The sequence below is a fragment of the Rhinoderma darwinii genome, chromosome 1, assembly GCF_050947455.1.
Source record: "Rhinoderma darwinii isolate aRhiDar2 chromosome 1, aRhiDar2.hap1, whole genome shotgun sequence".
NCBI lineage: Eukaryota > Metazoa > Chordata > Amphibia > Anura > Rhinodermatidae > Rhinoderma > Rhinoderma darwinii.
Window position 1 is genome coordinate 90,502,758 of NC_134687.1, and position 13,652 is coordinate 90,516,409.

Consider the following 13,652-nt stretch of genomic DNA (forward strand, 5'->3'; position numbering starts at 1 on the left):
CTCCAATACGTCGGCAAACATCTGCCCATTCATTTGAATGGGTTTGCCGACGTACTGTGCAGACGACCTGTTATTTACGCGTCGTCGTTTGACAGCTGTCAAACGACGACGCGTAAAAATACAGCATCGTCAAAAGAAGTGCAGGACACTTCTTTGGACGTTTTTGGAGCTGTTTTCTCATAGACTCCAATGAAAACAGCTCCAAAAACGGACGTAAAAAACGCCGCGAAAACGGCGTGAAAACGCCGCGAAAAATGCGAGTTGGTAAAAAAACGTCTGAAAAGCAGGGTCTGTTTTCCCTTGAAAACAGCTCTGGATTTTCAGACGTTTTTGTTGACTACGTGTGAACATACCCTAAGGATCTGAGCGACTTTGACAAGGGATTTCGATGGTGTGGTTTGGAGCCTACCACCCAGACTTAATTTTTGCAATTCTACGTAGTGTATATATATATATATATATATATATATATATATAGAGAAAAAATTGATCCAGAGTTTGTATATAAAATATAACTTTTACTGTATTTTCATATAAAATCTTGACAATGTTAACATAGACATATAGTGCATACATGTGTCAAGTTGTCATGCGTAGTGGATTCTTGCATTTGTTTATGGCATATATCCAATATGGTTGATTAGACAGCAATTCATACGTGGTTTAATAATAGAAGAGTGTTCACCAGGATTTAATTTAATGTTTCTCTTGTACACATATTAATGAAGTACATAAAGACCAGGGGTCGATACCCCCCTCCCCGTTCAGATGCTAGATGTCATCCGTATTTGAGTTGATGTAAGGGGACCGGGGAACCTCTCTTAAAGAGGCTCTGTCACCAGATTTTGCAACCCCTATCTGCTATTGCAGCAGATCGGCGCTGCAATGTAGATTACAGTAAGGTTTTTATTGTTAAAAAACAAGCATTTTTGGCCAAGTTATGACCATTTTCGTATTTATGCAAATGAGGCTTGCAAAAGTACAACTGGGCGTGTTTAAAAGTAAAAGTACAACTGGGCGTGTATTATGTGCGTACATCGGGGCGTGTTTACTACTTTTACTAGCTGGGCGTTGTGTATAGAAGTATCATCCACTTCTCTTCAGAACGCCCAGCTTCTGGCAGTGCAGACACAGCCGTGTTCTCGAGAGATCACGCTGTGTCGTCACTCACAGGTCCTGCATCGTGTCAGACGAGCGAGGACACATCGGCACCAGAGGCTACAGATGATTCTGCAGCAGCATCGGCGTTTGCAGGTAAGTCGATGTAGCTACTTACCTGCAAATGCTGATGCTGCTGCAGAATCAACTGTAGCCTCTGGTGCCGACACGATGCAGGACCTGTGAGTGACGTCACAGATCTGCACTGCCAGAAGCTGGGCGTTGTGAAGAGAAGTGGATGATACTTCTCATCAGAACGCCCAGCTAGTAAAAGTAGTAAACACGCCCCGATGTACGCACATAATACACGCCCAGTTGTACTTTTACTTTTCAACACGCCCAGTTGTACTTTTGCAAGCCTCATTTGCATAAATACGAAAATGGTCATAACTTGGCCAAAAATGCTCGTTTTTTTAAAAATAAAAACGTTACTGTAATCTACATTGCAGCGCCGATCTGCTGCAATAGCAGATAGGGGTTGCAAAATCTGGTGACAGAGCCTCTTTAATGTAGAAAAAACTCCCTTTGACAAGGAACAAATTGTGATGACTGAACGACTAAGTCGGAGCATCTCCAAAACGACAGGTCTCGTGGGGTACTTCCTGTTATGAGTGGTTAGTATTTCCTAGAATCGGCACATGTTTATCAGAACTGGACCATGGAGCCTGTTCTAAAAGATCACATTTTCTTTTACATCATGTGGATGGCCGGATGCGTGTGTGTTGTTTACCTGGGGAATAGAGGGTACCAGGATGCACTATGGGAAGAAGGCAAGCTGGCAGAGGCAGTGAGATGTTATGCTGGGAAACATTGGATCCTGGCATTCATGTAGATGTTACTTTGACACAGACCACCTACCTAAGCTTTGTTGCCAACCAAGACCACCACTTCATGTCAACAGCATTCCCTAATGGCACTGGCCATCAAAGAGTTGAAGATGTTGACTTGGGCTCCAAATTCCCCAGATCTTAATCCAATTGAGCATCTGTGGGAGGTGCTGGAAAAAACAAGTCCGATCCACGGAGGCCCCACCTCACAACTTACAGGTGCCAGATACCACAGGAGACCTTCAGAGGTCTTGTGGAGTCCATGCCTTGTTGGGTCAGAGTGGAACAAACACAATATTAGGTAGTTGGTTATAATGTTATGGCTGATCGGCGTATATATACTAATGTAAGCACAGAAACGGACGAGGATCTGTTTTAGCTGAAAGCAAACCTCCAGTTAAGTGATACATATTACATTGATTTTGATGTGCCTGTATACTTCTGTGCTCTCCCCTTATTCTTCTACTTCCTGTATTAAATGTGATGTGAGGTTTTCATAGTGCAATCATGTACATATTGGTAGTTATTACCCAGCATGCCCTCTCACCTGTGTGGTCTTATGATATCAACACAGAGCAGATACTGGTAGTAGTCCGAACGGGGGGGGGGGGGGAGGGGGGGGGGTCTCATTCAGCAGCTTCTTTCCAATGTCAATTTACATGATATTCAGAACTGGTAGAGAGAGCAGAGTTCCAGAATAAATATGACATTGTATTATACTTTTTGGGTGTGTTTAAGTGTGCGTTGCCTTTATATGCACTTGTTTTAAAGGAACAGTTGACACAATCAAATTGCTCATAATTATATCCCATAGATGCAACTACAAATTGGAAAAAAAAGAAGACGATTACTTGAAGTGAAAAATGAAATCATAGTGTAAGTAATTTATTTGCTATATCAAGGTACATGCTTATGTCATCGTTCCTGTATAAACAGAATATGACGGCTATTAATATATAATGTCAGGTTTTAGTATTTTTTTTTATGGTTAGAATAGAGCAACATGCTTCCCTATTCTGGCCATCAAAGAGCTACTGGAACCTTGGTTGTATTAACAATATTGGACTTAATCTGATTTGTTTTCATTTTCTTTCTTCTCCTTTATGTAATATATCAGTATAGCTAATAAAATGTATGTGTACTGTACTGCCAAGTAAATGCAAAGTAATAAGCTGGCAATACACTGTAACAATCAGGCCAAGAATCATGCTATGGTTTGGGTGCCATCAAACACTTCTCATTTTGTGTAAAACATGTTGGAAAATCTCACTACAATAACCCAGTCCTGTCCTTTCCTTTAATAAAAAGGGGAAGATTGGACTCCTGCTTTCATAAGAGACTCCACTTGCACTTCAGGAGTCTGTGAATTAGAGGATGTCTCACCAACCATAGATGCCGGTGGCATATCTCCCTATGTACTGTAAGACCAGCTACATTCAGAACACTAAAGAACAATGGAGCAGATTTAACAATGTATGGACATCAGTTTTGTTGTGTAATTGCATTGAAAAATATGTAGGTCGGCCAGAGCACCATATCTGCAAAACTCCTGTGCTAGTTTTTCCGACATAAACAAAGAAATGTTTGTGGGGCTCCCAAATGTCAGTGGAAAATAAAGCGTTGTTATAAGTCTTTGCCATTTGAAGGGGCATGAATCTGGCACACACTGCACAGAGGAGAGATACTACCACACAGTCGGCCATTATTTATAAATCCTTTTCCCATTATGTGTGGATCATGGTGAAAAATACGTGTGGATATGCGTTTTTGGTGGCATGGGGCACGTCTAATTTTATATTCAGGAGTTAGAGCTCCGAATGATGAGCTAGTATACATCACTACATCATACACTATTTTCATTAGTAATTATCAATGGGCAATGTTACTGAGAGATCTAAGTGGATGCGCCGTAGATCTCAGGAGAATGTAACAGCTTAGACTATGTAATGTCGGGGTAGGGAGACAGACAGGTGAGCCCTAATCTACCCGCCACTCAGTCCCTGCCTACTTGCACGGCCCGTCCTAGGCGACGGCGTACAACTGGGCGACGGTCCTTACGCTCAATAAGTGCACGACCGACAAACGGACAAGGGTACACAGAAGCTAAAGGAAATGGGGCAGTTGCCCACGGCAACACCGTGAGCTACAAGAGTAGTGAACGAGCAGAGTCAAACCAGGAGTGTACGAGGTACCAAACGCAGAGCAGGAGCATAGTCCGTAAAGCCAGGGTCAATTTGAAGCAGAGGTCAATAGTACTAGCAGGAACAGCAGAGCCAGGAAACAAGACAGAATCACAGGCAAAGGAAGAGCAGGAAATTAAGGTATAAATAGACCGAGGGCGGGAGCTAGCTCCGTCTGGCCAGGCTGTGATAGGTTCTCCCACTCCTCAGCCTACCAGCCTGATTGGTAGCAGATCGAGTCACTCTATCAGACCTAGGAGCAGATGCACACTGATTAACCACCGGCGTCGACACAGAAGCTGTGTCTGGCAGATCCTTTACAGACATCCACTTCAGAATTTGTAGTGATTTATATTGTTCCAAGAAAGAAGCAGTCTCTATTTTTTATTCAGCTAAGGCCCCGTTCACATCACGTATGTGATGTACACTTAGCGTGTATGTTGGAAAAGCTCCCGGCCATGTCCTTTTCGCCTCCATCAGGTATACATCGATATATCGCAAAAAAAAAAAAGTATGGAATAGCGTAGTAGACAACGCTATTCCATAGAAGAGTATACAGTAAAAGAAAATGTATGCAAGAAATAAATGAATTATACCACGCTGTATAATATATATTTTTTTCTTTTCTAACAATGGGATTGTATAGGCGACATATCTCATTGTATGACTATACAATGATAGAGATATATATATATATATATATATATATATATATATATATATATACATATACATACACTACCGTTCAAAAGTTTGGGGTCACCCAGACAATTTTGTGTTTTCCATGAAAACTCACACTTATATTTATCAAATGAGTTGCAAAATGACTAGAAAATATAGTCAAGACATTGACAAGGTTAGAAATAAAGATTTTTATTTGAAATAATAATTTTCTCCTTCAAACTTTGCTTTCGTCAAAGAATGCTCCATTTGCAGCAATTACAGCATTGCAGACCTTTGGCATTCTAGCTGTTAATTTGCTTAGGTAATCGGGAGAAATTTCACCCCATGCTTCCAGAAGCCCCTCCCACAAGTTGGATTGGCTTAATGGGCACTTCTTGCGTACCATATGGTCAAGCTGCTCCCACAACAGCTCTAGGGTTGAGATCCGGTGACTGCGCTGGCCACTCCATTACAGATAGAATACCAGCTGCCTGCTTCTTCCCTAAATAGTTCTTGCATAATTTGGAGGTGTGCTTTGGGTCATTGTCCTGTTGTAGGATGAAATTGGCTCCAATCAAGCGCTGTCCGCACGGTATGGCAAGGCGTTGCAAAATGGAGTGATAGCCTTCCTTATTCAAAATCCCTTTTACCTTGTACAAATCTCCCACTTTACCAGCACCAAAGCAACCCCAGACCATCACATTACCTCCACCATGCTTGACAGATGGCGTCAGGCACTCTTCCAGCATCTTTTCAGTTGTTCTGCGTCTCACAAATGTTCGTCTGTGTGATCCAAACACCTCAAACTTCGATTCGTCTGTCTATAACACTTTTTTCCAATCTTCCTCTGTCCAATGTCTGTGTGCTTTTGCCCATATTAATCTTTTCCATTTATTAGCCAGTCTCAGATATGGCTTTTTCTTTGCCACTCTGCCCTGAAGGCCAGCATCCCGGAGTCGCCTCTTCACTGTAGACGTTGACACTGGCGTTTTGCGGGTACTATTTAATGAAGCTGCTAGTTGAGGACCTGTGAGGCGTCTATTTCTCAAACTAGAGACTCTAATGTACTTGTCTTGTTGCTCAGTTGTGCAGCGGGGCCTCCCACTTCTCTTTCTACTCTGGTTAGAGCCTGTGTGTGCTGTCTTCTGAAGGGAGTAGTACACACCGTTGCAGGAAATCTTCAGTTTCTTGGCAATTTCTCGCATGGAATAGCCTTCATTTCTAAGAACAAGAATAGACTGTCGAGTTTCACATGAAAGTTCTCTCTTTTTCTAGCCATTTTGAGAGTTTAATTGAACCCACAAATGTAATGCTCCAGATTCTCAACTAGCTCAAAGGAAGGTCAGTTGTATAGCTCCTCTAAACCGCAAAACTGTTTACAGCGATGCTAACATAATTGCACAAGGGTTTTCAAGTGTTTTCTAATCATCCATTAGCCTTCTAACACAGTTAGCAAACACAATGTACCATTAGAACACTGGAGTGATGGTTGCTGGAAATGGGCCTCTATACACCTATGTAGATATTGCATTAAAAACCAGACGTTTGCAGCTAGAATAGTCATTTAGCACATTAACAATGTATAGAGTGTATTTCTGATTAATTTAATGTTCTCTTCATTGAAAAAAACTGTGCTTTTCTTTCAAAGATAAGGAAATTTCTAAGTGACCCTAAACTTTTGAACGGTAGTGTGTGTGTGTGTATATATATATATATGCCTAACGCAGCACTCACAAAAAACTGTTGTACGGGTGCCCAGCAAGTCGCCCTGATCCTAGGACGGAGTATCATATATAGAAAGCGAAAACTTGCAGCACTCCAGTGTGAAAAAATGGTGGTTTATTCAGTCAAACACAAAGCGACGTTTCAATCCTACAATTGGACCTTTATTGCTTGATAAAGGTCCTATTGTAGGATTGAAACGTCGCTTTGTGTTTGACTGAATAAACCACCAATTTTTCACACTGGAGTGCTGCAAGCTTTATCTCTATCTCTCTATCTCTATATGTCAGGAGATCCGTTCTGCTGTATGGGGAGGGAACGCAGCTGCACATACAGATACCTCCAAGCTTGTTGCGCTCCACCTTGGCTGCCCTGGCACCCATTTCTGCAGAACTGAGAACGCTGGGCAGACCCCCTGAACCTCCACCGATCACCAGGTAGTCGAATGAGCAGTTTGGGGTGACTCTCGCACACATCACCCGAGTTCTCAACATCTACTTTGCCTTCAGTAATGTTGTGGGGCTGTGGCATAGCTGTCACGGCTCAACCTTGGTATACTGGTCCTTCTCAATAAATTAGAATATCATCAAATGTTAATTTATTTCAGTAATTCAATTCAAAAAGTGAAGCTCATATATTATACAGATTCATTACACACAGAGTGATCTATTTCCAGCTTTGTTTTTCTTTTAATATTGATGATTATGCCTAAACCGTTAATGAAAACCCAAAATTTAGTCTCTCAGAAAATTAGAATATGATATAAGTCCATTTAAAAAAAATGATTTTTAATACCGAAATATTGGCCTACTGAAAAGTATGTACAGTATATGCCCTCAATACTTGGTCTGGGCTCCGTTTGTATGAATTACTGCATCAATGCAGCGTGGCACGGAGGCGATCAACCTGTGGCACTGCTGAGGTGTTATGGAAGCGAGGTTGCTTTCATAGCGGCCTTCAGCTCGTCTGCATTGTTGGGTCTGGTGTCTCTCATCTTCCTCCTGACAATACACCAAAGATTCTCTATGGGGTTTAGGTCAGGGGAGTTTTCTAGCCAATCAAGCTCAGTGATACTGTGGTTGTTACACCAGGTATTGGTACTTTTGGCAGTGTGGGCAGGTGCCAAGTCCTGCGGGAAAATGAAATCAGCATCTCCATAAAGCTTGTCAGCAGAGGGAAGCATGAAGTGCTCTGAAATTTCCTGCTAGACGGCTGCGTTGCCTCTGGACTTTACATAATACAGTGGACCAACACCAGCAGATGACACGGCTCCCCAAACCATCACTGACTGAGGAAACTTCACACTGGAGCGCAAGACATTTGGATTGACGCTTCCCCACTCTCCCTCAAGACCGTGGGACCTTGATTTCCAGATGAAATGCAAAATTTTCTTTCATCTGAAAACAGGAGCAACAGACCAGTCCTTTTTCACCTTAGCCCTGGTAAGACGTTTCTGACGTTGTCTCAAGGAATGCGACAGTTGTAGCCCATGTCCTGTATACATCTGTGTGTGGTGGCTCTTGAAGCACTGACTCCCGCTGCAGTCCACTCCTTGTGAATTTCCCCCAGATTTTTGAATGGCCTTTTCTTGACAATCCTTTCAAGGCTGCGGTTATCCCTGTTACTTGTGCACCTTTTTCTACCACAATTTTTACTTCCTCTCAACCTTCCATTAATATGCTTGGATACAGCACTCTGTGAATCAGCCAGCTTCTTTAGCAATATCATTTTGTGGCTTATCCTCCTTGTGGAGGGTGTCAAGGACTGTCTTCTGGACAACTGTCAAGTCAGCAGTCAGCCCCATGATTGGGTAGCCTACTGAACCAGACTGTTGGACCATTTAACCCCTTCCCGACATTTGTTGTAAGTATACGACATGGAAAGCCAGTGCTTCCCGCGAAATGTCGTATACTCATGCCAAATTCCTGCCACCGGCTCAGAAGCTGAGTCGGTGCCATCATCCCCGGGTGTCAGCTGTATCTGACAGCTGACATCCTGCTGTAATGGCGAAGACCGAATTTAGCTTTGATCCCCGCCATTAACCCCTTAAATGTAGCCGTCAAAAGCAATCGCTACAGTTAAGGCGTTTGCAGCTCATCGACACCCCAGCAATGAAATCACCGGGGTGTCGGTGACTGCAATGGCAACTGGTGTGCCTAGCACGGAACACTTCCAGCCCCCGCCCGGAGGCGTGGCCTGAAAGGCTTCCGTAGACGCCGGCAAGATGGCGCCGGCTCAGGAGATGAGCCGGCGTCATCAGCGGTGGATGTCAGCTGTATGTTACAGCTGCCATCCACCTGTAACGGCAGGAAACGTAGCTAGCTCCGATCCCTGCCATTAACCCCTCAGATGCAGCGATCGAATGCAATAGCTGCATCTTTGTGGTTGTTAGCAGATCGGCAGCTGTGCCCTGCAATCGCACGACTGCCGACTGCTATTATGACACCAGGAGACCTAACAATGGCCTCCAGTTTGCCATTACGGAAGTCGATTAGTCCCCGCTCGGAGGCGAAGCCTAATCGGCTTGCTGTCAGTGAATGACTGACAGATCTAATACATTGTACTACGTAGGTAGTGCAATTTATTAGAAACAAAATCTGACAGCTGGACCTTCAAGTCCCCTAGTGGGACTAAAGTAAAGTGAAAAAAAAGTTGTAAAAAATATAATAAAAGTTTTAAGTAATAAAATAAAACACAATCAAGCTTTTTCCCTTATCAAGTCCTTTTATTATTGGAAAAAATAAATAAACCATACGTATTTGGTATCGCCGCGGTGAACGGCGTAAAGAATAACGTAAAAAATAATGCCAGAATTTCTGTTTTTTTGGTCACTTTGCCCTACAAAAATTGAAATAAAAAGTGATCAAAAAGTCGCATGTATAAAAAAATGGTGCCTATAAAAACTATAGCTCGTCTCGCAAAAAACAAGCCCTCATACAGCTCTGTTGACGAAAAAATTTAAGTTATGGTTCTCACAACATGGCGACAGAAAAAATACATTCTTTTTACAAAAGTAATTTTATTGTGCAAAAAGTTGTAAAACATAAAGTGCTATAATTAGGTATCGCCGGAATTGGGAATTGGACTGACCCGCAGAATACAGTTAACATGTAATTTATAACGCTGGTAAACGCTGTATAAAAAAAACCTTGCCTTGGTCACCTTGCCTCTCAAGAAATAGGATAAAAAGTGATAAAAAATTCGCATGTACCCCAAAATGTTACCAATAAAAACAGCCCTCATACCACTACGTCTATGAAAAAATTAAATTAATTAAGGCTCCAATAAGTCAGGAAATAAAAAGCATGCAGTTGTGCAGATCAGAGGGGAACATTTTGTCTGTTTCAAGAGGCGATTTATCGGGGCCCTAAAATTAGGGAACCAGGAAGGGGGGGCCTAACATATCTGCTAGAAGCGAGGGTGCCCGTATTATACCAGGACAACACTTCCCAGCAAAATTCCCCAAACTGCAAAGGTGCGGAGTGTGGACCAAAACGGGGATAAGAAAGGACGCCATATATCATTGCGACACCGGCCTGTGCAGAAAGGATTGCTCCACAGTGTAACACACAGCTATTGATTACTTTGTTTACCCCATTATTATACCCCCTGACTATGCCCCTGATATACTCTGCCCAGCTTACATGTACCCCACATTATAAACGGAAACACCAGCAATACTCAAACAAAACTACTACCTAGCAAAATCTACGCTTCAAAAGCCAAATGGTGCTCCCTCCCCTCTGAACCCTACAGCGTGCCCAAACAGCAGTTTCCTTCGACATATATGGCATCTCCATACCCAGCAGAACCCTTTTAACAATTTTTGGGGTGTGTCTCCAGTGGCATAAGCTGGGCACGACATACTTGCCACTGAATTGGCAATTCTGGGGAAAAATGTAAATTTTTACTTTGCACCATATGCAGCGCATTTATTTATGGAAAAGACCTGTCGGGTGAAAATGCTCACTACACCCCTTAATAAATGCCTTGAGGGGTGTAGTTTCTAAAATGGGGTCACTTCTGGGGGGTTTCTTTTATTATTTCCCATCTGAGCCTCTGCAATTGTGAACCAATTCTGTGTAAATCGCCAAATTAGGACTCAATTTTGCATGGTATTCTCTCACTCCTGAGCCCTGTCAAAGTCCAGGCAAAAGATTATTGCCCCATGTAGGGTGATTCAAAAACCGGGAAACTCAGCATGATAATAAGAGAACTGTCTTGTTATGGTGGCACAAGCTGGGCACCACATATTGGCATATCTATGGAAAAAAATCCAATTTTTACTCAGCAATATCGAGTGCACACTAATTTATGCAAAACGCCTGCAGGGTTAACATGCTCATTACACCCCTAGGTGAATACCTTGAGGGGTGTAGTTTCCAAAATGGGGGTCACTTTTGGGGGGTTTCCAATGTTTTGGTCCCACAGGGGTTTTGCAAATGCTACATAGCGCCCAGAAACCAATCCAGCAAAATCTGTACTCCGAAAGCCAAATTGCGCTCCTTCCCTTCTGAGCCATGCCGTGTGCCCAAAAATGAGTTCATAACCACATATGGGGTATTGCCATACTTGGGAGAAATTGCTTAACAAATGTTGGGGTTCTTTTTCTGCTTTATTTTTCGAGAAAATGAAAAATTTTGCGCTAAAGCTACGTTTTATTGGAAAAAAAATTTAATTTTTATTTTCACTGCCCAATTCAAATAAAATCTATGAAACAGCTCTGGGGTCAAAATGCTCACTACAGTATCACAAATGGAGTCACTTTTGGCTAGATTCCACTGTACTGGTACCTTAGGGGCTTTGCAAAAACCACATGGTGTCAAACCAATCCAGCAAAATCTGTGCTCCAAAAGCCAAATGCCGCTCCTTCTCTTCTGTTCCTTGCCGTGTGCCCAATCAGCAGTTTATGACCACATATGGGGTATTTCCGTACTCCAGAAAAGTTGCTTTACAAATGTTGGGGTTCTCTTTTTCCTTTATTTGTTGAGCAAATGAAAAATTTTGAGCTAAAGCTACGTCTTATTGAAGACAAAGGATTGTTTTTATTTTCACTGCCCAATTCTAATAAATTCTATGAAACACCTGTGGGGTCAAAATGATCACTACACCCGTAAATGAATTCTTCAAGGGGTGTAGTTTCCAAAATGGGGTCACTTTTTTGGCGTTCTCTTTGTTTTGTCCCCTCAGGGGCTCTGCAAATGCAACCTCGCCTCCGCAAACCATTCATGCTAAATTTGAGCTCCAAAAGCCAAATGGCGCTCTTTCACTTCTCAGCCCTGCCGTGTGTCCAAACAGCCGTTTATTACCACATGTGGGGTACTTTTTTACTGGGGAGAAATTGCTTTACAAATTTTGCGGTTCTTTTTCTCCTTTAGTCCTTGTGGAAATTAGAAAAAATTAGCTAAACCTACATTTTCTATGAAAGAATGTAGATTTTCATTTTCAGGGCCTATTTCCAATAATTTCTGCAAAAAAACTGCGGTATCAAAATGCTCACTATAACCCTAGATAATTTCCTCAAGGGGTGCAGTTTCCAAAATGGGGCCACTTGTGGGGGGTTTCCACTGTTTTGGTCCTTCAGGGGCTTGGCAAATGCAACATGGCCTCCGAAAACCATTCCTGCTAAATTTGAGCTCCAAATGGCGCTCTTTCCTTTCTAAGCTGTGCCGTAAGTCCAAACAGCCGTTTATGACCACATGTGGGGTATTGTTTTACTCAGGAGAAACTGTTCTACAAATGTTGTGGTGCTTTTTCTCCTTTAGTCCTTTTGGAAATTAAAAAAAATTAGCTAAATCTACATTTTATTTGAAAGAATGTAGATTTTCATGGCCTACTTCTAAAAAATTTATTAAAAAAAAAACTGTCTGGTCAAAATGCTTACTATACCCCTAAATAAATTCCTCGAGGGGTGTAGTTTCCCAAATAGGGTCACTTTTGGGGGGTTTCCACTGTTTTGGTACCACAAGAGCTCTTCAAAGCTGACATGGTGCCTAAAATATATTCTAATAAAAAGGAGTGTCCAAAATCCACTAGGTTCTCCTTTGCTTCTGAGGCCTGTGTTTGAGTCAGTTAGCGCACTAGAGCCACATGTGGGATATTTCCTAAAACTGCAGAACCTGGGCAATAAATATTGAGTTGCGTTTCTCTGGTAAAACTTTGTGTTACAAAAAAAATGGATTAAAAATGAATTTCTGCAACAAAAAATTTAATTTGTAAATTTCACCTCTACATTGGTTTAATTCCTGTGAAACATCTAAAGGGTTAAGAAACTTTCTAAATTCTGTTTTGAATACTTTGAGGGGTGGAGTTTTTAAAATGGGGTGACTTTTTGGATGTTTCTAATATATAAGGCCCTAAAAACCACTTCACAAGTGAACTGCCCCCTGTAAAAATAGCCTTTTGACATTTTCTTGAAAATGTGAGCTATTGCTGCTAAAGTTCTAAGCCTTGTAACGTCATAGAAAAATAAAAGGATGTTCAGAAAACGATGTCAATCTAATGTAGACATATGGGGGATGTTAATTAGCGACTACTTTGTGTGGTATAACTGCCTGTCTTACAAGCAGATACATTTAAATTGAGAAAAATGCTAATTTTTGCAATTTTTCTCTAAATTTTGGTGTTTTTCACATTGAAATACTGAATGTATCGAGCAAATTTTGCCAGTATCATAAAGTCCAATGTGTCACGAGAAACCAATCTCAGAATTGCTTGGCTAGGTTAAAGCATTCTGAAGTTATTACAACATAAAGTGAAACATGTCAGATTTTTTAAAAAATGAGTCTCTGTCAGGAAGGTCAAAAGTGGCCAAAGCTTAGGAAACCTTTGCAGGTGTTTTGTGTTGATTAGCTGATTAGAGTGTCACACCAGGAGTCTACAATCTTGAACTTTTACCCAATATTCAAATTTTTAAATTTTGTGTTTTCATTAACTGTTATCCATAATCATCAACATTAAAATAAAAAAATGCTGGAAATAGATCACTCTCTGTGTACTGAATCTATATAATATGAGTTTCACTTTTTGAATTGAATTAAATAAACTTTTTGATGATATTCTGATTCATTGAGAAGGACTAGTACATGTCCTGGATAGAAGA

At 41.6% G+C, this 13,652-nt stretch overlaps 1 protein-coding gene across 3 annotated transcripts in view; it reads left to right on the plus strand.

The window, feature by feature from the left end:
• The window catches only part of CENPU (centromere protein U), a 57,913-nt gene that overhangs the window by 37,726 nt on the left and 6,535 nt on the right, over window positions 1-13,652 (plus strand). For all 3 annotated transcript variants that reach the window (XM_075860189.1, XM_075860190.1, XM_075860191.1), the window contains exon 12: window positions 2,800-2,861. In XM_075860189.1, coding sequence (XP_075716304.1) covers window positions 2,800-2,861 — 62 coding nt within the window. The remainder of the gene's footprint in view (window positions 1-2,799; window positions 2,862-13,652) is intronic.